Below are 25,774 nucleotides of genomic sequence, written 5' to 3'. Positions count from 1 at the left end.
TAATGGTGCACTGCAGCTTGGAGAGCCTGAGTCACAGACCCTCTGATATACCTGCAAAAACTTGGTGGCCCTTTGCCACGGCGTGTCCAGCTTGGAGGACCATGCTGCTGAAGCCATTGGGAGGTGTTATGTAGGCAACTCAACAGAGGAGAAGAAAGGTGATGGAGAACACTGGGACAGGGACAAGGGTCCTTCCTCCTCTAGGGCCCGGGGGGATGAATTTCACCAGGACTGTTAGCAGTTAAACGAAGCCAACCTCCACCGGCTGCTCAGTGGCTTGTGTGGCGTGTTGGTGATTCTCAGTCCATATTTTACCATACAGGAAAGTGCATCAAAGCTAGCGCCTGCATAGGCAGCAGCACTAACATGCACACTGGCTGCCAGCTGTGGGTGAGAGGCTAAGGCACCCATCAGAGGGATGTGATGATTATACCTGCCCCTCACGAAAGCATGATCCTACCGAGCAGGGTGTGCCTGCAGGGAGCTCACGCGGCTGTGTAGATAAGCAGAGGACTTCGACTCTTGGTCTGATGTCAGTTTGCCCCTTCTCCGGATTCTAACTTTATATGGAGTGAATGCAGAGCAGAAAGGTTTCCATTGTGTTTCAGTGTGTTCTCAAAATGATTAGCCTGAGATGGAGGGGCTGACGGAGGGAGCCAGTAGGTGTGTTGGGTGGTTTTATACAGTTTTCTCAATGGGCTCCAAAGCTCAGGCATATGATAATGTATTGTACCTGCTCATTCAAAGGAGCTGGGAAGAGCATCAAGCTTTTGTGCCATCATTCTTAGGAAGAAAAAAAAAAACTTTCATTGAAATGCAGATAGTAGCTTTTCACTTGGGGAGGAGTGGAAAGCTTTTCTATTAAAATGCTAATGAAAGAATAAACTGTAACTTCAGAGTTCTTCCTGAAAATGGATGCTTCCAGTCCATGTGCTGGTATCAGTGTAATCTGCGCCTTGGGAGTGTGATTGTTATATCCTGACTGGGGTGGAGGGGAGTTCACTTTCTCTTGGCCATTAAAGAATCTTTTCAGATACGTTAGTCCAGCATCTGGGCATATTTTGAAAAGCAGCTCAAAAAATAAAGAGCACAAATGAAACGACAGCTAACCGCAGCACTAAATTGCCTAGGCAGGTTGTGGAATCGCCATCACTGAAGATGTTTAAGAACAGCTGAGACAAACACCTGTGAGGGATGGTCGAGATGGCGATTGCTCCTGCCTTGAGTGCAGGGTTCTGGACTTGATGACCTCTTGAGGTCTCTTGCAGGCCTTTCATTCAGAAATGATACTTTCCCTTGTTAATGGTATTAGGGTACCACATACAGATCAATGCTTTGTTATGCCAGGCATTGTAGATTGTGCACCCAGGCACAAATAATCCCCATCCTGAAGAGCTTACCATTTAAGTAGACCAGAGAGAAAGGGTTAGGATAACTGAGGCACAAGGAGTTCTAGGGTTTTACTCAGTGGTCATACAGCAAGTCTGTGACAGAGACATGAGCTGAACCCAGATTTTCGGAGCCTTTCCTTTCCTTTTCTCACATGGGGCAGGCTTCCGTAATTGACTAGAGAGTGACGAGTTTTCTGCAGCATGTTCAACCCACTCTGCAGAATTCCATAGTGGGGTTAGTATCCTCCATCACATTTGTTCATCACTGTTAAACACTTCTTCACAAGGTTGGTATAACCCATTTGCAGTGCCACTTCAGATCCATTCAGCCTGTACAGGGTCTGATTGTTTCTGCTAATTGAGATGCTGCTGTATAAGAGCGAAGATACTTCTGCCTTTCCCTGAGGGCGAGGGAGATCTGGGGCCCTTTGCTGTGGCCACTGCATGCCTGGAATTCCACTTAAAATCACTGAATGCTTCTGAGCGGCTGGAACATCTGGCATGGTTTCAGGGAAGGAAAGGTAAGAGACAAGACTAGAGAAAGCAATAGGATCGGGGTCCTCAAGACACACAGCCTCTGCTGCTTACCAGCCCACTAGAATAAGGCAAATACTGAAGATACCCCGTTCCTGCTAGTACTGACCAGCTAACCTCCCGCAATACATTCTCAATGTGACCCTTTCTCTCCACAGCGTATGGAGCTCTCTGACCTGAAACCAAAGCGGGGTCCTGTCTCGGGGGGCACACAGGTGACAATTGCAGGCACCAACCTGAATGCTGGCAGCAACGTGGTGGTGATGTTTGGGCGGCAGCCCTGCCTCTTTTACAGGTGCGCGCATGCCAGGGTCTGGGAGTCGTGAGCAGACGGAAGTGTCTGATGGGAATGTTGGGGCACAGGCAGTGAAGTAACCCCTTTGTCTGTCTGCCCTCCTTTGAGCCAGGCTGCCCCAATGCTGGGCTGAGCACGTGGAATATGATCACGGTGCTCCCACACCCTCCCCACATATGAGCACTAGGGGTGTGTTCAAACTTTCCAGGAGATCCGTCTTCCAGAGATTGATTTTACGTGTCTGGTTAAGACACACAAAATCTGTCTCTCTGATATCGGCAGTTGACCCCTGTACTCATCCTCTCACGAGGGCGATGTGAGAAATGCTCTCATCGACCTCCCTCAGTGAGGACAGACCTTACAGTCAACCGCAGATACATCAATTCTAGCTATGCAATTGCCCCTGGCTAGAATTGCATATCTGCAGTCAACGGTAAGGCCTAGTGTAGACCAAGCCTAAATCTCATCCTAGTCCCTACAGGGTATTAGATTTCCTCACCTGATCGCCACCCCGGGCCAAGATGCTGAGGGGCACAGCTCATGGGTAGGTGCCAGCTGGACTAGCAGCGGGTATTGCAGGCGAGGGTCGAGGTGCCCTGGCTGAGATGGTTGGCCTCTTCGGACAGCAATAGTGGGGACTGTCAGTGATCAGGACTGAGATGCATGGTACAGCTGCTAGGGAAAGTGGAGTGGCTGTTTCTGCTAGGCAGGGCAGTGCCATCACCTCCTCCTCTCATCTGTGACTACCAAGAACATTTAGGCGCAATTTGCATTAGCAATAAAAATAACCCAGAAGGGTGTAGATCAAAAGGGATGGAGCATGAAACCTCAGCCTGGCTAAACCATCCCTAAACCCCTGAGGGCCATATGGGGAGAGGTATGAAGCACATATCAATCACAGTAGCCTTGCCAGTTCGAGTTTTGCATTCATGTACATGTGCACCCCTTTCTGGATGTCTGTCAGTTCTGTTCTGCGGACAGAGACTTGCCTCCTGTGTTCCATTAGAGGATCCTTACGGTGCGTGTCTCTGGCTGAGAAGATGGGATTAATTTCACTGTTTTGATTGGCATGTGATGTACATTTTCCATCTTCCCTGGTTATATTTCATTACACTTCTCCGTGGGACCCAGGCTTTGCTAGCCAGCCTGGGCATTCGGTGCAAAAGATTCAATCCCGCAGCCCTGCCTTATCAGAGAAGACAAACCCTATTGATTCTAAGAATTAAAGCAACTCTCTCCTCTCTAAAAATAACCTTGCACAATGGGAAAATGGATGGCTCAGAAGGTGAACAGGATGTAGATTGTTTTAGCTCTAGTTTAACAGGTCACTTCCACTCCAGGACGGTGGTGTCCCAGAGCCAATGTCCTCTACTGGGCGGTCATTGATTCAAGTCCAGGTTCTAGTGGCATCTACAACACCAATATCACCATCCCCATGATCACCACTAATATAGCAATTGGAACCCAGGCGCCCAATGTGTAGTGGGCTTCTCCCACCTAATAGGAGGCCTGCCCAGTTCAGGGTGCAGGCACCCCAAGGTGATGAATGGGGAAGCTTGTGAAGCTACCACAGTTTTGGGCTTACAAGACTTCAATCTTATGGGCTGTCAGTCTTGCCTTTGTCAAACAACAATTCATTCATGGGCGGGTGGTGACCTGAGTTTTGTAAGTTAGGGTCACGGAGGAACGGCCCATGGTTTGGAAATTCAGATGTGAAGGGCAGCTTAAAGAAAAAAGATTAGTGTCTAAGGGACAGGTGGGTCTGTGGAGTGTGTGAGGACACATGAGGGAGGCTGGAGGTGAGCTACCAGGTGACTCATGCAGGTAACAATGAGCTCAATTTGATCCTCCTGTGATTGCAATTAGAGATGAGACTGAGTCCTCTATCATTGATTCCTGAAATCATTAGGAACATGGATCTTGTCTCCGTCCATTACGGAGAGGAGCCAGCTGCTAAATTAGATGCAAATGTGGGTTTGAACCTTGCCACACATGGGGGTTTGGTTCGAGCTCCTCTCTAATTACAATAAAACTCTTCTCGGTGAATTAGCACCTTCCATCCAAAGATCCCCAAGAGCACTGGGAACATGAGTTAGGTCAGTCTCAGAGTCTCCGTGGGAAGAGGGTGGCATTATCCCGTATTACAGCCAGGAAAGCAGATACAGAACCAATCTGTTCCCCTTCTTATGACAGTGGTCACGGCTGATGCCTTGAAGGAAGGGTCAAACACTCATAATCAGGCAGGGCTGCCCCTGGAGGAAAATGTCTCATGGACCCCCGCTAGGTTCAGTCTATGCCCCAAGGCCTGCGCGCTGAGTGCCCTTGATTTGGTCCTAGCTCAGGCAGATGTAGGTGCTAAACTTATTCAGATACCTGTCGAACACCTGTCTGATTTTTTGCTGCGTTCCTCTCCCAGGAGGTCCGCGAAGCACATTGTCTGTAACACCACGGCCTCGGACGATGGCTTTGAGAAGGTGAAGGTGTCTGTGAGGGTGGACAAGGCTAAGATACCTCAGGAGCTGCAGTTTGAATACATGGAGGATCCCACCATCCTGAGGATTGAGCCAGAGTGGAGCATCTTCAGGTACTACCACAGCTCCTGTTTCCTCTCTCACGGACTCCTGTTTGTCCTCTCCTGCACAGCCGGAGCAAGGGGTCTGGGCTTCTCTTGCTGGTTCAGGCCCCAGTTCAGCAGTGCACTTTTCAGTGGGAGCTGGGTGACATTGACTTAGTGGGGACAAGCATGTGCTTTGCTGAATCAGGACCTAATAGCCTAATGGGAGCGGAGGGTGCTCAACCTGTCACAGGACTCAGCCCGGTTGACAGTGCTTGTCAGCTGTGTCTGCATGTGCATGCCCCCTGCATACGGGAGATCTTGTGCTCACCAGAGTCTGATGGCAATTTCACATGGTTGCCATGTTCCGTCCAGAAGCTGCAAAGGAACTGAGTGCAGTGCCTGTAGTTAACAAGCCCTCTGCAGATCCTGAAGCAGGGCACAGTGTCCATCCCTGATGAAGCAAACGCCACACGAGAGCCTTTGCCTAATGCATGTCTTGGGAACACATGGCGATTGTTTCAATTACAAGGTGGTCTTAAGTCTCAGGTTAGAGAATTTTGCTCCAGTGCTTATGACTGGAGAGTTCCCCCAGTTTCCCCACCCCCCATGTTCCATGCTAACCTTCTTACACCAGCATTTTCCCCATGAAGATCTTGGTGGAGAGTTTTCTGATCCTCTCTGGGGATGGCTGAATTCATTCAGATAAAACAAAAACCCTCCAGAACTTGAAATGCTCCTTTCCGATGAGGTTCAAGCAAGTTTGGGTCACGTTACTTCCTTTTGGGGCTTGTGTGCCCCATAGGGTAACATACTCCATGGGGAGGGAGCTTTCCAAATTGCACAAGTCTGTGTGGCACAGTGATCGGCCCATTCAGACCCTGCTGGTGAGTACTAGAGAGTCCCTTGTGTGCTTTGACATCAGGCTGGTTGAAACTGTGCTACTTTAAATCACACTAGGGGATCATAACTGCACACCGACAGTGTGGCAATTAATGCAGAACACATTGGTTCCCTCTGAAAAATCACACCCTCCTAGTGTGTATTGCCCCATCATCTAGACAAGCCCCTTAATTTTCATTGCCTTTCTGTGCTTGCTCTGACTGCGTGACAGATTGCAAAGCCAGAATACCATGGGAAGGCTGCTTATGCCCCGGCTGGGGCTCTTTTTAGGTCTCCAACCCCCAGTTGCAGACCCAAAGCTTCAGAAAGCTTGGAGAGGCATATCTATTACTGAACCTCATCCTAAGAGAACTTCACAGTCACAGGAACCCTTGCTGATCCTGCCAGACTGAGAGCTGCCAACCACACCATTCACTCAATCCCGAGTTGCTGTGAAAAACCGGGGGGTCAGCGGAATTCGTGCCGGGCCTGGTGCATTGCCATGATGACTTGTCCTCATGGCATCACAGTGTCATCCTGACCCCTTTGCGATGCACAGATACAAAGAGACATGTGTCCCCCTCTCCAAAAGGGTCACATTCTACTTGCCCTGACCTGGGCCAAGCTTGGATTCTTCCCATCGTTCCACTGTTGACACCCCGGTTTCTCCAGTGGGATTATGCTGAGGAGGGAAGCTGAGTGAAGAGTTTGGCCCTGCCTATGGAAGGAAGCAAAGACTTAGACAGGTCCTATCACAAGCCTGCATGACTGGCCCAGTGAAGAGGGAAATTGGTCATTAAACGCTCTAGTATTTTTTTTAAAAGATACCAGCTAAGAAATATGAATCTCCTCTCATCCATCCATCACAGCTCCCCTGTCAACCTGGAGGGATTGGAGTGTCTGGGGATTAGGCTGCATCTCGTAAATACCTCGGTTCAGCTCCCTTCCTGAAGAGGGTTTCACGAATCAATTAATGACTGACTACGGCGAGGGGATTGACCGGTGTCACTAGCTTGAATCTTCCCCTGCTGGGCTGGCGGATGCAGTATCTGGGTGTTTCATTTTGTGGGGGTTGTTAGTCACACAGTTCATGTTATCACTGAAATGAGGCAACGTTTTACTCCCTTCCTTACTGAAAGCAAGTGAAGCTTTGGCGAAAGGTGCCGGATTGACATCCCAGGGCACTGAGTCCCTCCATAATTCACTGGAACATGATGGTGCAGGCATCTTCCACCACTCTGCTGCTGCCCTGGCCTCTAGTGAATGGGAAGTTGCTCACCAGGGCCCCTTTTGCTCCTTCGTTTCTCTGCTGAAGCTGCCAGTAAGTGGCCTGGTTTGCACCCGTTGAGTTGTGAGGGAGGATTTTGTGGTGTGAAACAGGCCAGGGCTCTAAATGGGCCTGGCATCTAGATCTGGCAAGTCTTACTGTGGGAGCCAACCAGGGTGTGAGCTCTGGAGTTTTGTGATGGTGGGACACCCTAAGCCACCCAACAAGCACCTTGTGGTTGGTTGCTCCCTGCCTGAGGTGGACTGGAAGTGGTGTCTGAGAGCTGACCTAGAGTGAGGGGTGGAGCTGATCCTGGTCCCTGAGGGACAGGCCTTCTCCTCACAGAACCATCTTGCAGTCCAAGCTGAGTGGGGTCCCAGCCTGCAGGTAGGTGACCACTGGACTCACAGGGAGTGTTGCAGAGGAAGCTTGAGATGCACTGCCTGAGCTGTGTGGAGACATGGGCCTTGAATAGCTGGGCAGAGAAATTCCCTGTCCCAGCACCCCTTTCTCCTGAACCTTCCAGTCCTCCACTGCTGTTGAAAGAAATGAAACCCCCGGTGCTTGCCTGCTCAGCCGCTGGCAGGGTAGCATGGATGGAGGGGAGCCTGCATCTCTCGCTTTGTAGCTAGTCTCTCTGTCCCATGTGTCCCTTGGTGTTTTGAGTGGCCAGGGAGGAGGGACACGCCAGTGTTCATTCAGTGGAGACAGACAGCAGTGACGTGAATGGAATGAGTCATCCCTGGGCCTGAGCCAGTAAGTGCTGCTGAGCTGGGGAGGTAACCAATCAGCCAGGGCTCCGGTTCAACCAGGAGACCCCCAAGGCTGTGGATATGGGCTCCTGCTGAGAGCAGCCACTCCATTCCGCTCAACGTTGCTATCTCGCCAGGAGTATCCCCTGCTGCTTGGAGGCGCTTGCATGCGGCCCCTGCCCCAGGCTTGTTCCAGCCCTCTTCCTGATTCCTGCTCTGACCAAAGGGTGCCATTTCGGAAGGGCCGGCGGGCAGGAAGCAACCATTCATACCAAGGTGCTGCTTGCTCTTCTCATTCCCCTGAGCATCAGGGCATGAGGGGAAAGTATCCAGATTTGTGTGAATTATTCCTCTGCCCCCTCCCCTCCCCAGCCTGGAGTGAGAGGCGCGTAAGCTGTGTACTTTCCCCTCACTCCCTGGTAGTTAGGGACATGGGAAAAGGAGCAAGCAGTGTCCTGGTACACAGGGCTGCTGCCCCTCCCCACCCTCCTGAAGTGATGCCTGTGGCTCTGAGCCCTGGTCTGGACACCAGCATGACTGCACAGTGTTCCCTGTAAGCTGTGCACTTGGGCAACCACACAGGAGAGATTCAAGTGCTGCCCAGCTGATTAGCAGACAGTTACAGCGTGTCTTTCTATTGGTGGTGCACCTGCACACAAGCCCCGGTGCATATAACAAAATTTATTCTGCCCATGGATGGAAAAAAGGAGAGGGACCCATGTCTGACCAGTGCTGTTCCCAACATAGGCCACACCGTCCACTTCTCTGTTGGACACTGAGTCAGGCACAGCACCAGCCAGTATCACACTTTAACACAGCACAGCCAGCGAACCTCAGTCCTGCCTTTCGAGCCACTTCTGGAGGTCCAAGTCTCGGAGAACAGTGAAGGGAGACAGGCCAGAACATCCTACACTAGCCTCCATCTCAGGCTCTCTTTACGAAGTGTGGCACTAACCAGTGAGACTGTCCAGCAAAGCAGAGCTTTCGGAAAGGGCTGGGTCATTGTACGGCCGTTGGTGACAAGTGCAGCTCATCCAGCTAAATCAGGAGCGGTTTAATTGAGCCCCATTCTTGAGGTCATAAGTTGATCAACTACTGAGCTCAGAGAAGTATTTTCCAGCTTGTGTTTAGTCTAGTTTTGTGTTATTGGCAGGGGAAAGGTCACCTTCTGAGCAGCAGGTATTGGCCGCTGCTAGAGGGCAGGGTGCCAGATGAGAGAGATTTATTGTGCAATCTGCTTCATCACAGCAGCTCCAACGGGTCTTTCTTCAACTTGTCTCTGACTTCTGGGGTAAGATCTCTGGAAGGCTGAATGATTGTCATTGCACCAGCCTTGCAAACTCATCATGCACATGTACCAGGCCTGGCACAAATTCCACTCACCCGGCCATTTTTCATGACAATAATAGAAACAAACTGATCCTGTTTTACGTACACTTCCAAAAAAGATACGACTCGCGCTGGCTGAGTAGAGTTCTACAAGGCTACATTAAAACAGATTGCCTGGGCTTGATCGCACTTGCATTTAGCATCAGCTGGCTCTGAAGAGTAAAGTACACAGTCTCCTGTACAGCCAGGGGTCCACTTCAGGAAAAGCCCAGACACCGGCACGATCTGACACACGAGTCGTTACAGGGCCGTAGGCGAGATGTCCCCATCGTGCTGTGGGTGACGGGTGTGCAGGGGCAAGTTAGGAGGTGGAGGGTGCGGAGTTGTAAAGCCAGGCTTCTTGGCTCCGGCTAATGCAGTGTCATACCCTCAGCCTCCCATTGGGGCTTAGCTCCCGTTTCTCAGTGCTCACAATAAAGGAAGAGAGCTGCTGACTCCTACAGCAGCGGGCCAGGCCAGGACACGTTGGGACAATCCTTACAGAGCTGCTGGTGTCCCCAGTCTCGTCTAAAACCGGAGACACGGCTCACCTGCCCGTGGTCCAGGACCCTGTGGGATGCCCTGTTGCCCTGAAGCCGGGGGACGAGAGGGGGAAGGTGGGGAGGGCTGAGGGAAGATGTCATCGAGACAGGTGGGGAGGGGTGGAAGGAGGGACCGTGCCAGTTACAGAGGAGAGAGTCTGGCCTGGCTGATAGTAGCCACAGCAGTAAAGCCTTAGCAGAAGGCTGCGGGGAGCAGAGAGAAGGGTGCTGCTGGCCAGGCCAGAGGCGGGGGCTCAGCTCAGGCTGGGATAGGGGTGGGCAGAACTTGTGCGGGTCTTTTCAGCCCACACTGAGCTTCAGCTGCCAATCTTCTCCAGCCTAGTCACGCTAATTGGCACTTTCCACAGTTCCCGTGTCCTCCCCAGAGTGGGTGTGGGGCGAGCAGCCCAGCGCGCACAGGCGAAACTGCCCAGGCCAGTGGGGCTGAGAGGTGTAGAGACACCCTCCGATTCCCCCATCCCGGGTGACTGATTCCCAGAGATCACTGTGCCCAGGGGTCCAGTAAACTCCTTCACACGCTTCTCAACAAAAGGTGAGCTCGTGAAAGCTGACGACAGGTGCGAGAAGGTGAGCGCCCGAGGGCTGGGTCCTCTTTATTCAAAGCAGTTCGAGTCCCCTGTTTGGTTCCTCCATCGCAGAAACAACCCGACAAGATTCACCCCAGAGAGGTGCAGCTCATGCAGGTGGTGAGGAAGGATCCTTGCTACAGGTGTGCCGCGGGCAGGGAGTACTGGGGAGCCACAGCAAATCAGACACAGGTTTGCAATGTGATGTGGCAGCAAAAACGCTCCTGTGAATGTTTGGAACTGATTGACGGGGTGTCACCTTCCAGAGCAGGGGCGTGGAAGCCGGTCTGCCAGGTGCTGAGCGCACCTCTCTGTTCGTCCAAGGGACTCACAGGTCGCCCATCCCTGTAACGTTTAGCTCTGGTTGTCAATAACAGGCCATTCTTATCGTTCCTTCTTTCTGTTCTGCAGTGGAAACACCCCCATCTCCGTGTGGGGCACTCACCTGGACCTCATCCAGAACCCTCAGATCCGGGCAAAGCACGGTGGGAAGGAGCACGTCAATGTGAGTAACCCTGCGGGGACGGGGACGGGGCTTAAGGGATGTGACCGTGTTGGTGAGAGGGGCTCTGGGGCAGCTCCGGAGAGTGAGGTCTCCTGTTTATCCACAAACCACGCAGCATGTCGGGAGCCGGAGCGAGCTTTCCTCCCCAGCGGGCCTCAAACCCGAACTGCCAGCGGGGGAAGAGAGTCTCAGCCCCTCGGGCCAGGTGGTTCCTGGCTTCTGCTGAAACAGGGACAGCCAGTGGCAGCTGTGACTTTTGTTTTATGGGCACTCATCATCTAGGAATTGTACCCCCTCCTTCACCCAAACGCCCTACTCTGAGCCCTCCCCTACACCCCAAGCCTCTGCCCCCGCCCTACCTTTGTGGCCCGCCATATATTTTCCCTACCCAGATGTGGGTAGGGAAAACATTTGCCAACCCTGTTTTAAGAGGACGCCACTTTCTCCCTCCCTGCCCCCAGCTCCTTTGATCTCTGCCTCCTCCCAGCAATAAGCTCCAATTAATCCCCGCTCCTGTCAGTCTCCTCACCCCACTGTGGGGACTCTGGAGCACAGATGAAGCTCTTCCAGCTGCTAAGGCTGGCCTGAGCGGTGTCCCTCCAGGTGCAGCTCGCCATGAGCACTCTGGGAGCTGAGGCGGAGCCGAATCAAGAGTGGCTCAGCCTATTGCACTGGCAGGGCCTGGGGAGAGACTCGCTGACTCTGGATTTACTGAAGGCATGTATGATTGATAGGGCCCTAGGTGCTCTCAGGGTGATTTCTGCAACCACCCCTTCTGCTCAGCACACAGCCTTTCACCGACGAAAGGGATTCATGGCAGGGGCTTGTGGGTCATGGAAATACACTCACTTGTCACTGGTGTGGGGGCAGCGAGGAGGGGCCAGGGAAGCTGCAGTCTCAGTTTTGGTCTCCGTTTAGTGCCTCAGCTCCGCTGAGCCCAAGAGAGATGCTCCACGGAAGAGGAATTCCATGCTGGGATACCCTGTGTTCATTTCCTGCAAGGGGAAATTATCCCTGGGACCTGCCCCACCATCACTCAGCATCTGCCTCTGACCCCAGCTGCTGCAGAAGGCCAGCAGCTACTCAGCCTTTCTCAGGCTGTGCTCAGCATTCAGCAGGATCAGACCCCTGGCCAGCGGCGCCAGGGCCAGGTCAGACCCAGGCTGGAACACTGTCCCCAGGAAGCAGAGTTCAGTCACTCCCTGGTTCAGCAGCCTCTCTCTGTGACTCTCTGGGCAGAACACGTCGGGGTTGGTGCTGCAAGTCTGGGGACAGCTGATGTTTTGAGGCAGGGTGTGAGGGACAGCTGGTTTCTCTGGACTCTCACAGCTCCTCTCAGCAAAAGGGCAACACAGCTGTTCCTCTCACAGTGAAAATGGGCTTGCCAGAGCCTCAGCCGCCAAGTGAACAGGCAGCTGGGTTCTGAGGCCTCACTCTCTGCCTGTTGGCATGAGCAAGCAAGGTCCGGAGGCCTGGCTGAGTGGGAATGGGGGAGTTTTTCGTAGGGTCCAGAGCAGGTAGTAAGAAAAAACTCTCCGCTCTCCTCTGGGGCTTTTCCTCCAAGGGTCTTATAGGACTGGAAGGGACCTGAATAGGTCAGCTAGCCCAATCCCCGGCACTCAGGGCTGGACTATGTAACAATAAGACCACTCCTGGCAGGTATTTGCCCACCCTCTTCTTCAAGCACGACGGAGATTCCACAGCCTCTCTGGGCAATTTATTCCACTGCTTAACGACCTGACAGGAAGTATTTCCCAACATCCAAGCTAACAGCCCTCACTTCAGCTGAAGCCCATTGCTTCTCCTCCTCGCCGCAGAGGTTAATGAGAACAATTTTTCTCCCTCCTCCTTGTAACAACCTTTGATGTAGTTGAAATTTTTTTTATAATGTCCTCCCTCGGTCTTCACTCCAGGCTACCCAAACCCAGTTTTTTTCAGCCTTTCCAAATTGGTCATGTTTTTTAGACATTTAATTACTTTTCTTGCTCTTCTCTGGCTTTCCTCCCTTTTGTCTACATCTCTCCTGAAATGTGGTGCCCAGAACTGGACATCAAACTCTAGTCACGGCCTAATCGGCACAGAGCACTGTAGAAGAATTAATCCTTGTGTCGTGCTTACAGCGCTCCTGCAAATACGTCCCAGGATAAGTTGTGCTTTTTTTGCACTAGTGTTACCCTGCTGACCTGTATTTAGTGCCGGTTGCCTTCTGTGGGCCTCTTTCCTGGAGAGCCGTCTCAGAGCCCTTTGCCAACATGAATTCATGTTTGTATTGTGAATCAGTGGACAAGACGAACAGAGCCAGCAACAGGATTTGGGACTCCCAATTTCCCATCCCCTGCTTTAATCCAGAGGCAACACTCCTTCCCTTTTGCCAGGCTGCCTCCCTCCCTTTCTCCCAGCTGTGCTGTGTCCTGGCTCCTAGCTCCAGAGGTGAGATCAAACCCAGAGCGAGACTAAGGCCCTGCAGCTCCATTGATTCACTGAATCTTCTGTGTGCCTCGGCCCCACCAGGATTTGGCCTATATAATGGACATGTGAGGCACGTTCTCAGCTGGACCTGAGAAACGGAATGGGATTAGTCCCAGGTTCCACTTTCCACAACCTTCCACCCTTTACAATAACCTCTGGGCACAATCCTGGGTCACGCTCTGCATTCTTCTATCCTGTTGTCTGTACCAAGTGTCACTCGGCAGACTGACAGTCCAGCATTCAGAGCTAGCTGCCTGCAATGCTTAATCCGCTTCGAGCACCCTTCAGCCACTGCCAGGGAGGCAGGACAGCCTAGTGCCTGTCTCATGCTAAAAATGTTCTCACACAACCCACAGGCCATGATTCAGCTTTGTGCACTCCAGTGTAAAACCAAGAGGTCGCCCCTGGAGTTTCACAAGACTTAAATCACACTCAGGCTCTGTGTAGACTGAGCAGCTGTCATAGGGGGAATAACTTTGCTGAGAGATTTAAACTTGTGAGCTGTAGGTTGACTGGGTGGGTGAGAGCTCTCAGTACCCACTCATTGCCTAATCCCCTGTGTACAGGTTGATCTTGGGCCTGTCAGTGCCAGAGCAGAGCCCTGTCCTTGTGAGGCTCCTCTGAGCAGCTGCATCATCTGTATTTAATTTGGTCCAAATCACTTTTCTCATCTGCATTGATCCAGCCAAAACTGACTCTGGCTCCTGTATTAATCTAGACGTTGATGTTCCCATTATTTTTTTCCATCCAGGAGTGGAATAAATTTTGTTATGTTGCCCAAGGCATGTGCAGATGCGCACCAGCAATAGAAACACATGCTGCCAGCTGTGGGTGCTCTGCTAATCAGCTGGGTGGCACATGAATCTCTCCTGGGTGGCTGCCCACAGGTTCAGCTTAGAGGGAACCCCATTAGACATCATAGTAAGTGCTCATTTGAGAGAGGGGCTCATAGCAGAGAGAAAGGGACATTTGAAAAGGAAACTCAAAAAGCCAGGGTTGGGCTGGTGCTTATTACTTGTACTAAAATAGCTTTGAGAGGCCTCAGCTGAGACCAGGTGCGCTTTGCTGGGCACCACACATGCCGGCGGGTGAGAGACAGTCCCTGTCCTGAAGGACTAACCGTGCAAACAGACAAGACAAAGTAGCCTTACGCTCATTTTACAGGTGGGCTGTAGAAGTACAGAGAGACTAATGGCTTGTCTCAGGGGTGGTATTCCAGAATTCCTGGTGAACCCGAAGTGTGGACACCCTCAGTCTGAAACCAGAGCACCCATTCTGAAAGCCAAGATCTCCCAGTCCCAGCACAGAGCCTTAAACACCAGGCCATATTCTGGAGCCAAACTTTGGATACCCCAAATTTTGGAGGGAGAAAGGCAGGTTTAGTCAACCAGCCCATTACAGAGACTGTGGCCACTGATGACGTGGGCCCTGTCACAGGTGCCAGTTTTTGGCTGTTGCAAGGGAGAGCTCGGGGTGGACATGCCAGCAGTGAAAGGCAGTTTCCCATTCCAGGAGAAAAGTGCTGACGCTGACCTCACTGCAGTTCAAACTCCCCATGAAACATAGAATCATAGAATCCCAGGGCTGGAAGGGACCTCAGGAGGTCACGTAGTCCAGCCCCCTGCCCCAAGCAGGGTCAACCCCCACTAAGTCATCCCCGCCAGGACCTTGTCAAACCAGGATTTAAAAACCTCTAGGGATGGAGAATCCATCACCGCTCTAGGTAACACATTCCAGTGTTTCACCTCCCTCCTGGTGAAGTAGTTTTTCCTAATATCCAACCTACACCTCTCCCTCTTCAACTTCAGACCATTGCTCCTAGTTCTGCCATCTGACACCACAGAGGACAGTTTCTCACGCTCCTCTTTAGAGCTCCCATTCAGGAAGCTGAAGACTGCTATTAAATGATCCCTGAGTCTTCTCTTCTGTAAACTAAATAGGCCCAAATCTCTCAGCTTTCCCTCATAGGTCTTGTGCTCCAGCCCATTAGTCATTTTTGTTGCCCTCCGCTGAACCTGCTCCAGCAAATCCACATCCCTTTCACACTGGGGGGGCCCAAAATTGGACACAATACTCCAGATGTGGCCTCACCAGTGCCAAATAGAGGGGAGCAACCACTTCTCTAGATCTTCTTGAAATGTTCCTCCTAATGCACCCCAATATGCTGTTAGCCTTCTTGGCTACCAGGGCACACTGCTGACTCATATCCAGCCGTTCATTCACCATAACTCCTAGGTCCCTTTTCGCTGTACTGCAGCTGAGCCAGTCGGTCCCCAGCCTATAACAGTGCTTGCGATTCTTCTCTCCCAAGTGCAGGACTCTACACATGCTCAAGTTGCCCTCCTGCTGGCCCTTGCAATAGGTCTCAGCCCCAGACTCAGAGGAACTGAGGACTCCCTTGCAGGAGTGATGGGCTCCCCAGGCCCCTTCCGGCTGTGGCCCCAGCCGAACGTGCTTTGGAGGTGCTGAAAATCCTAGTGGAGTGACTGTGGTGCCCCAGCCACTCACACAGCCCGATAACGATCTTCCTCTCCCCAGCAATGGGTGGGCTATTGTTTCACTGGTGGGGATTCAGGCTCCTCTAACATGCCAGTTGCGGATGGGGCTGCTCTGTCTGATAAAACTCTCTGTTGGCTCACGCCCTCTAGGTCTGCGAGGTACAGAATGCCACAGAGATGACCTGCCAGGCTCCAGCCCTGGCTGTGCACCCAAATCACCAGTCCGAGCTGACTGAGCGCCCAGATGAGTTTGGCTTCATCCTGGACAACGTTCAGTCCCTGCTGATCCTCAACAAAACCAACTTCACCTACTACCCGAACCCGGTCTTTGAGGCTTTCAGCCCCTCGGGGATCCTGGAACTGAAGCCCGGCACTCCCATCATACTAAAGGTGAGGAGACGCGGGTGAGGGAGCCGGGTCAGAGGCAGATGATGCCTTCCAGAAACACATCCTGCCAATCAAAGCGCAGCTCACATCCCATCAGTGCCAACAGAGCCCTCCCCCTTGCCCATCAGTCCCAGCTGCACCCCCACCAGTCCTGAGGGAGCACCTGCAAATGTCTCTCCCATCACAGCAAGGACTCTGCCCGCCTCCCATCAATCACAGCGCTGCTCCTGCAAGTATGCCACCAATCACATCTCAGCATTCTTCATTTGACACCCCCCTCCCACTCCCCAAACCACATTAGGTATTGTCGTGTGCTCCAGAAGCCTGATGCGGGGGGAGAGCGCTCGGGACATTCCGTAACACCGTAACTGCAGGGGACAGGGCTCCAAACAACCAGCCTTTTCACTTCTTGCCATTGCACCCTTGTGGCAGTACAGGAGTACACCCTCCGCTGCTATAACACACTTCAGCTCCGTTGACTTTCTTGGAGCTCCACTGGTTTACCCCTGCGGATAATCTGGTGCCGTGTCCCTGTTTGTGCAGCAGTATATGGCAATGAGGTTATGGTGACAGCCAGACTCGGCTCTTTTGGAATTACAGAGCTTGCTTACTCACCGTTTGTGCAGATCTGACAATGACCCCTTTGTGGTTTGAGACATTTCATGAGCCAGGCAGTAAACAAGGGCACTTTATGGGCTGCATTTGCCTGTATGCGATACATGTGCAAACAGATAATTGTGCACACAAAAGACACTTGCACTTTCAAAACACACGACCCTTTTGCGGATGTGTGGTTTGTGGGTCCAGTTAGCTGCTTGTGCAGGCAGTGTAGACACCTGTTTTTGCAAATGTATGCCTGTAATTCCAGCAAGTTACACACAGGGCAGCCTGCACCAATTTATCTTGCACTTCCAGGGGTGTGTTGGGATTTACTTTCATTGGGGAAAGCAATAAATGCTGACCCAAGCAAGACATTTCTAGCGATTGCACGCAGATCACAGGGACAACCCAATGGCAGCTTACGCCCTGTTGAGGTGATTGCGGATTTGCTCCTCTTGGTCCAGGGGAAGAATTTGATCCCCCCGGTGGCAGGAGGGAACGCCAAGCTGAATTACACTGTGCTGATTGGAGAGAAGCCATGTGTGGTGACTGTGTCCGATGTGCAGCTCTTGTGTGAGTCCCCGATCCTCACTGGACGGCACAAAGTGATGGTAAGCAGTGCTTTAAAGTGAGACCTTCTCAGTGGGTATGGGGTGGCTCCAACCCTGAAGGAATGGGAAGCCCAGAGCATTCTGGTGTCTGTTTGGAATTTGGATCTTCTGGTGATCAGTGTTCCCTCTGTTTTTGCCATCCATGGGCAGAATAAATTTTGTTATATGCACCAATGCATATGTGGATGTGCACCATCGGTAGAAGCACATGTCACCCATTGTGCTGGGCTGTGGACACTTAGCAAATCCTCTGGGTGGAACTTGAATCTCTCCTGGATGGCTGCCCAAGCACTCAGTTTACAGGGAACACTGCTGGTGACCCCTGTAGCTCACAGGGGACCTCTTAGAAGCACAGACTCCCAAACAGCCTGCACTTGTGGCATCTCCTGTGGTGGAGAGTCCCTTCAGGAGAAACCCACTTCTCTGCTTTGCTTAGTACCACCTGCATGATGCCGAAGTCCAGGTGTGTGGCATGAAACCTCCATGCAATCAAACTCTCCTGCATTCCTTGTTTGGCTTAGTACTGGCTGCAGCAAAGGGAAGGGTTAAAATCTGCCACCTAGGAAAAGAATGAAAGGACAGGGCACTGACCACAAGTTGACTGGATCTCTGGGCTTTGGTGCTAAATGATTACGCTGCAGCCTGCATAGTTTAGTGTTCCTGTTAGGATTATTCCTAGCTGGGAGTAAGGGAAAGTAGCAGAGTGGTGAAATTGCAGTATCAGGGTACGTGCTCCTCTTCCCTTCCTACTATTCCTTTATCCTCCTCTTCTCCTTTCCCTGCTCTGTGCTTTGAATGCTGCAGATGCAGGAGCCAGCAAAATCATTTACAGTACTATTGGTTGAAAGAAATGAATCTGCTAATGACATTACGCCCTAGGCATGAGCGCAGGCAAGGCTGCTGCCTGCACACGTGGATGACCAATGCTTGTGATTGGCCCTGGTCAATTTATTTCCCCTTGAAAGCTAGTAAGGTAGGCTTTTTTATTGTTATTGTTTCAGTGATGAGAAATCTTGTAGAGGCTGCTAATATTAAAGGAGATATAGTAGACCACTGAGTTTTTAATGCTTTCTACCCTTTAAGCACTTAGATGAATCATTTCACTGGTTAGTTCTTACATGCATGAGGTGGGGTACCTCGGTTTCCCTCTTCTACAGTAGGTCAGTTTAGTAAATTTTTCTGCTGTGCCTAGCTTTAAGATTATTTATAGACAATAGCCAATGAAGCATGAGCATTATGATGCCTTTTATTATTTTTTGTTAAGCATGAGGTGTGTTTTCAATTACTGTTTCAGCAAGCTTCTTGTTGTGCCAGGCTTCTTATTAGGTCATTTACTTTTGAGGTCTTTGTGTGTTCCTAGCTTTTTGGAATCTTTTGCGTAGGCTCTAATTAAAATGATATCCCCAGGATTTGGGTGAATTTAAAGATGCAAGTGAATGAGACCCACCCCCTTTTATATCTGATTTTAGATTTTAGCACTATGCATATACAATTGTTATATTCTCCTTAAGTTAAATTAATCTGTTTTGTTGTTAGGTTCGGCTTTTTCCCCCACTTCCTCTTTTTGGGGCAGTAAATGTCCAATAGAGAACGCTTTTCTTGCAACAAATTTGACACAAGCTTTCATAGTTAAAATGATTTAAATCAGGTTGTCTCCTTGCCTGGATTATTTACAGACATTTACAGGCATTCCCCCTTTACTTAATTAATTCCTTCGGAAAAGGGCCCTTTTTCCTCTAGAATGGCTGCAAAGAAACCAAGAATACTTCTCCTATAACACTTTTCCTTTTAAGCATGCTCAGGTCTCTCCAGACTTTGCAGAGTTAACTACTTGCTTTTTTAAATTACTTGTATATTCCCCTAAATGAGAATTTCATTAGTTCATCTCTTACCTTTCCAACTATTATTCCAGGAATTTGAATTTCTGGTGCCTGTAGACACAGATTTCCCTTACTCCTGCTACTATGCCTTCTAAAACGCAGTGGTTCCCAGCCTGTTTTTCAGCATTTCTGTTTGTTGCCTGCCTGCTTTTCTGGGCCTGATCCTAGCTTTCTTTGCTGAATAGTCTCTTTTCCCCAGACACAGCCTTTCCACGGTAGCCAGATTGCAGCATTATCTTTTTTCATTGGGGTTGGAAGCTTATAAACTAACAAGTATTCAGCCAATTTATGTTCCAAATTCAAAATGGTGTGGACATTAGTCAGTGCTGGGTCAGACCAAGGACTGTGTCCAAATGTTTGTAAAATTTGCTCAAAGGAGATGATGTCCCTTATACCTGACAATTTACCAGTTTCTTCCTTAGCGACCTTTTTAGAGGTTTCCTTTCATTTCAACATTCCCAGTTGCAGATTTCTAATGCTTACCAGACTTTTCTCCTACTTTGCCCAATTATTTATTGGGACTTATCAGGAATATCTGTTCTCCAGTAGTCATAAAAACCCTGCCTAGTGGGGTAGAAAGAAGGCACTAAGCTTCTTTCTTTAAGCTCAGTCCTGCTACGACTGAGAGTGTGTACGCCTTGGACAAAAATATGTTCCCCCTACCGAGTGAAGGTGAAGGTGAAGGTACCACTTTCCTGGTAGCTCTACAACCAGAGGCGTTATACCTGAATGATCGATCAGTTTCTACACAGATCAGTTACATCGTACCTCAAGTGCTTTAAACAAAATTTCTCAATAATCACACTGCGTTCCTTCCCCCTGCCTGCATTGTCCACCAAAAATATTATGCTTATAGGAAGCACAAGGGATGTTTTTCAGAGTAAAAGTCAATGTGCCACATTTATTTAAGGTACAATATGAACACGTGTGTGTGTGTGTTTTTGTGTGTGTGTGTGAATTACTCACACACACACAAGTACACTCCATCTTGTAGTTTTTATCAATAGTTACTCCCCCTGACTTCACTGATCAGGTGAGTCAGAGGGGAGTGGGGGGGAGCTGGGTGTCTGCTGATCCAGATGAGTGGTCCCAGTGGTGACAAGATGAGACCTGGGGTCCCCCTGCAAGATACCCTAGATTTATAGCAGCTCCCCTCTCTTGCAAAGTCATCAAATGCATATGCAAAATCCATGTGAGTCGTCATATGCACGTTGTCATATGTGGCACTTTCTTCTGGGTGCTGTCTTAATGCTGCCACATTCTTCTTCAAAGTGGGGGCTTCCAAAAGCAGGTGCTCCCTGCTGACTCCCAGGGCTGTCCATATGTTGGCTGTTTTTTCAATGAGCCAACTTCACAGGTTTCATTGTCCTTGGATCTGGCTTCCATCCCTGTACCAACCATTGCAGCTGTTGCTGGACATGCTGGCCTTTCATGCCTTGTGCATTCACATCTCATTCACTCAACAGCGCTGTGGGTAGTCTGTCGTGTCTGACGATGACATCTTGAGCTTGCACAGGCTCATCGGTTGTGGACTCGCATGTGGCTGAGGAGTCCAAGCTTTGAACGGCCTGGGCGTTCACAGTGGGGGCAAGGGAATTGTCCTCGCTCTGTTGGTGCAGCTGCTGCACCTCTGGTGTGGGGACTTGCCGTGTCTCTTTGGGGCAGTTCATGCACTTTTGGTCCCCACCTGGCACCCAGCTCTCGCCTGTGGCTCCAAGAAGCTGTAGCTTGCAGCAGCCACACCCGGATAAACCACTTCGACAGGCGAGCTAAACCAGGTGAGGGTAGCTGGCAGGTCTGAAACCTGTGGTGAGATAGGGAATTGCCTAACCCAGCATGCAAAGTCGGCCCTGGCGGACTGGCGGATGAGCTCAACAACCCAACAGGGCAATTAATTATTAAACAGGAAGACACCTATTACCAAAGACTTAATACAGCATTTCTACTAAGACGTAATACAAAGTCCTCTGCATTTCTAGAAAAATACTTAACAGAATATATATATACAGAGATATTTATGTATACACAAAGTTTCTATATCAAAGGACTTAATACAAAGTTATATGGAAATGAAGGTTATCCATGGAAGGACTTAAAACAGAGATTATGTGGAGATGATTTACACTCATATGAAAATGATTAATACAGAGATTCACAATTAGTGCAGACATATATCTACAAGCTTGGGGAATTCCCTTCCCTGGTGTTTGTAAGGTGACTGTTTGGCAATGCCCCACAGGCTCGCGTGGGAGGACTGGAGTTCTCCCCGGGGATGGTCTACATCTCTCGTGACAGCCCGCTCAGCCTGCCGGCCATTGTCAGCATCGCCGTGGCCGGCGGCCTGCTCATCATCTTCATCGTGGCCGTGCTGATCGCTTACAAGCGCAAGTCCCGCGAGAGCGACCTGACCCTAAAGCGGCTGCAGATGCAGATGGACAACCTGGAGTCCAGAGTGGCTCTGGAATGCAAAGAAGGTATGACAGGGAGGTGGGTGTCCAGGTGGGGGACAGAGGGGACAGAGGGAGGACAGGATTCCTCTCCTGAAGTTTTGCAGTGGAAACCTGGCTCTCACTGGACTCCACGGAGTTTGGAGCTGGCTTTGAATCCCCCTTCTCTAATGTTCTGGCCAATTTCAAGCCAGGATCCATCTGGGTCCATTCAAAAGGTAGGGCTCAGCTACTGAGTCTGGAGTCAGGATAAGATCGAGTTATCCTGAGGAGCGTTCAGACCCAGAGTTCTGAGCCAGGCCTGTCTCTGAGTCAGACACAGTTTGGCCCCATCCACCTGGCTGGACAACCCATATAATGAGTTGGCTTTGCTGGACCCCTGTTTAAATGGTGCTACCTAAATCGTTGTGTGGCCCTATCTAGAGCCTTTGCCTGGCATTACACTGTGGGCAGAGGCTGCTGTGTGGGTGAGTACGACCTTCTCCTTCCCCCATCTCTCGCCATTGGCCCGTTGTTTCCTCCTCCCCCCAGCGCTAGTTACGCCCCCGCAGGTGTTTGCCTGCTGTTCTTCCGGGCAGGGTCAGGGATATCTGGAACGGACCATGTCTGCCATAGGGATGGGTTGCTTTGTCTCAGCTTTTGCAGAGCTTCAGACAGACATTCACGAGCTGACGAGCGACTTGGATGGCGCCGGCATCCCCTTCCTTGATTATCGCACGTACACCATGAGGGTGCTGTTCCCTGGCATCGAAGAGCACCCTGTCCTGAGGGATCTGGAGGTAAGCAGGAGCAATGGCCGTCTCCTCCCTGCAGCAGCAGCCTCTCCTCTCCCTGCCTGCCCCTTCCATCCACTCTTCCAGATGCAGCTGTGCAACTGCTGGAAACAGGGTGGGTCTCCTGGAGGAGCCCATGTGCCACACTCACAGGGGGGTGGAGTTGGGAAGACTTGGAAGAATGGGAGTGTTCCATTCTGGAGAGGGAGGGGTGTGTGTGTGTGTGTGTGTGTGTGTGTGTGTGTGTGTGTGTCCCCACTGCATCAACTTCCCCGTGGGAATGGGTTTAAACCTTTTAGCTGAACAGACACTAGAGGCGGAGCCCCCAGCAGATCCATATACCCTACCATAGCATGGAAGCTCTCCCTGGCCAGTGCACTGCTCTGTTCATGGGCATAGTGCCTACCTCTGGCTATGGCGTCTCCCCCGATTTCTGCACTGGCTATCCTGACCATGGCTCTTCAGACACCTGTGCTGCATGTGGGCATGACACACCCGGGGCTGCCCCCAATACAAACACCACTTGGGAGCGTGGCACAGCAGCCAGGCTGTGCTGCAGGGACCCCTGGGCTGGGCTGGGGCGTGCTGCAGGCCAAGCCAGAGGGACACGTTGGCAGGGCTCTCTGTGGATCTTGGCAGGGTCTGTGCTTTGGGGAGGTGCAGGAACGGGCTAGCAGGGAATGCCCAAGGCTAAGACTGAGCTGCATCAGCAGAGCTGTGCAGGGGAAGCTGGCACAGGCTGGATGGCCATGTAGCTGGTGCTTTCACTGCTTCCCTTCCTGGAGCTAGAGAAGCCAGTGATCATCAAGCTTCTCTACTTGCCAACAGCTTCCCAGGGAGGGGTAGGGAGGCCCCTCCTTTCTCGCTCCCTCATAAGGGAAGGGAAGGAGCTGAAGTATCCCTGAGGCTAAATTGTGATAACTGGGGGCAGCTGATTCTTAATGGGGAGTGTGGTACAGCCCTGTACCCAGAGCACAGATGTCCTCATGGCCTCCTCCTGTTCTACCCATGCAGAGAAGCTCAGTTGACTTTATAGAATAAACAGCTTCCCCCAAAGAGCTCCCTTGCATTCGTAACCACCCACAGCAGACTCCAACCTGGGACCTCAGCAGTTGCTACACGTTGAGCTGAAAGCCAGCTGGCCCTCAGCTAAGGCTGTAGAGGAGACTCATTCTCTCTCTGTGTAAGTGGTCTGAGTGCCACTGCATGGACAGTGACCCACGCTTAGGTGTGTGGGTTACACAGGCACACGTATGCACTCACACAGGTGTTTATACAGCTAGGACCACCTCTGCCATCATTCACACCAGCAAACCTCAACTGACTGGACTAGAAATTGGCCCATTTGGTGCACTCTGTGCATGCTCACCGGCGCATGCAGAGAGCGAGAGCTTTTCCGAAGCGCAGGGCCGCCCGTCGAGCCTTCCAGCTCTCAGAAATCAAACCATCTCTTCCAGCCCCTTTGACCTCTGCTTCCCTGTCACTCAAAGCGAGGCACCTTCCTTCCACGTCGGCCATGACCGCAGCACTGCTGCAGCCAGTCAGGTTCGCTAGAGAAGCAAAAGCAGGGTCTGCTCTTCTCCCTTTTTTCTGGCCCCGGGAAAGAGTTAAAGGGAATAAAGCCGAGTAGCTGGATATGGCTAGCAGGTAACAGCTGGGAATGGGCCCCAGCACAGAGCAGGTGCGCGTTCCTAGCACCTTACCAAGGAGCTGCAGCCTAACACAGCTGAAATAAACTTTCTCAGCACCACAATCACCTCAGGTTCAGCCGGCGTGAGGACTAGTTATCTGCTCCCTGGCAGGGCTGACGAGATGTTCTTTGTTTGTTTTTTGCTCAATCTATAATCTCTGGAAAAAAAATTAATGATTCTTCCAGGCGTCAAGGGTGAGGCAGTTAGACACAAAATCTGGCGAGGGCCTAAAATGTCAAAGCCAAAACCTCAGTCCGTCCATCAGTCAGCATCACGAGCACCCTGTCCTGCAGCCAGGCACCGGGTGGGAGGGGCAGCTGCCCCAGGAGGCCAGGCAGCCCCTGAGCAGCTGCCATTCGGGGTTTAGGTGACGGATGGAAAAGAGCACGGGAGGGTTTGACTATTCCCCTGGCCTGGCCCAGGGCGCAGAGGTGGGGAGTGGAGGACACAGCCCAGCCTGGCTCCGTGCAAAAACCTGTACCAGGATTAGACCGGTCGGGGTTGTCCAGGTCTGAGTTGCGGTTTATCTGGAGAGCTGCTTGCAGAGTCCAGAAGGAGACTAGTACCGGTAGGTGCAGGAGAGGATGGAGGTGCACTGGCCAATCCACAGGGCCCAGGACGTGGAGCAGAGGGCATTGTTTCAGGGTAGGGACAGCACCAGAGCTGGGGCAAGCGTGCCTGGCAGGGCACAAGTATGGCAAGTCCTGGCTGAAGAGCACTGGGAGGAGCCCAGGCCAGAATCACAGGGAGCGGGCAGTCCAGGGAAGTTGCCTGGGGGTGGGGGGGGAATGAATCTGGCAGCACCGGCCTGCCCTGGGCCTGCTCTCTTAGTACTCTTAGCCTGTCACTGCCGGAAGTGCTGCGCTCATCAGGGCAAAGGCCAGGCAGAGAACACCACACCCAAGCTGCTGTCGCTGGAAGGCTTCAGGCTGCTGACAAGTGGAGCTTCCTCCTTCGGAAATGATCTTCCGTGGGAGGTGGGGAGAGACTCCTCTGCACACCAGCTGCCTATTTCCTCAGAGATCCTGCGTTTCTCAAGCAGTTGGTGAGGGAAGAACCTCGTTCTCCCATCCAGCCTCAGCTCCGGCCCACTCACCAGCAGCTTCGTAGGCAAAAGGCTTTGTAGACGAAAGGCTCAGCAAATCAGATTGCGCTGGGGGAGAAGAACCCTCAGCCTGGGCAGTGACGCTGCTGGGGTTCGGGGTGAGCTGAGTGGGGACAGTGTGGGATGGATTGGCAGGGGTGGGGTGAGACGAGTGGAGCGGTGATGGGGCGGGGGTGAGGTGGGAAGAGCAAAGCGGTGGTGGGGTGGGGTGGGACGAGCGGAGCGGTGATGGGGCAGGGTTGGGGTTGGACAAGCGGTGAGGGGGCGGGGGTGTGAGCGGACATACTTGCATGGTGATGGCATGTTTGCATGGGTAGAGGTGGGTGGTGACACCTTCTGGATTGCACTGGAGACCAGTGAGGGCCTGGGTCAATACCAGCCCCTCAGCCTTGGGAGCTCTGCTGTCGTATCTCCCAACGTGAGCTGTTCACAAGCAGCCTACCAGCACGTCGCTTGCTCCCAGAGTGCCTGCCTGCTAGCTAGCTCTGGTTCTGCCCCTCTGACCTCAGCAGCCTGTCTACAGCCCCCTGTGGCTTCCAACAGCCCTGGTTATTCCTTGTGTGGAAACCCCAACCTACTCCCAGGCCTTGATTTCCACAACTGTGAGCCCTGCAATGCCCCGGCCAGCTGAGAGAA

At 51.7% G+C, this 25,774-nt stretch overlaps 1 protein-coding gene across 2 annotated transcripts in view; it reads left to right on the top strand.

The window, feature by feature from the left end:
* The window catches only part of PLXNA4 (plexin A4), a 685,503-nt gene that overhangs the window by 572,901 nt on the left and 86,828 nt on the right, over window positions 1-25,774 (top strand). For both annotated transcript variants that reach the window (XM_074975729.1, XM_074975721.1), the window contains 7 exons: window positions 2,084-2,220; window positions 4,637-4,804; window positions 10,584-10,677; window positions 15,795-16,034; window positions 17,096-17,242; window positions 21,362-21,596; window positions 22,206-22,348. In XM_074975729.1, the coding sequence (XP_074831830.1) occupies window positions 2,084-2,220; window positions 4,637-4,804; window positions 10,584-10,677; window positions 15,795-16,034; window positions 17,096-17,242; window positions 21,362-21,596; window positions 22,206-22,348 (1,164 nt within the window). The remainder of the gene's footprint in view (window positions 1-2,083; window positions 2,221-4,636; window positions 4,805-10,583; window positions 10,678-15,794; window positions 16,035-17,095; window positions 17,243-21,361; window positions 21,597-22,205; window positions 22,349-25,774) is intronic.

Source organism: Carettochelys insculpta, chromosome 1, assembly GCF_033958435.1.
Source record: "Carettochelys insculpta isolate YL-2023 chromosome 1, ASM3395843v1, whole genome shotgun sequence".
Taxonomy (NCBI): domain Eukaryota; kingdom Metazoa; phylum Chordata; order Testudines; family Carettochelyidae; genus Carettochelys; species Carettochelys insculpta.
Note: the sequence above shows the minus strand (reverse complement) of the source record. Positions and strands in the feature narration are given on the sequence as shown.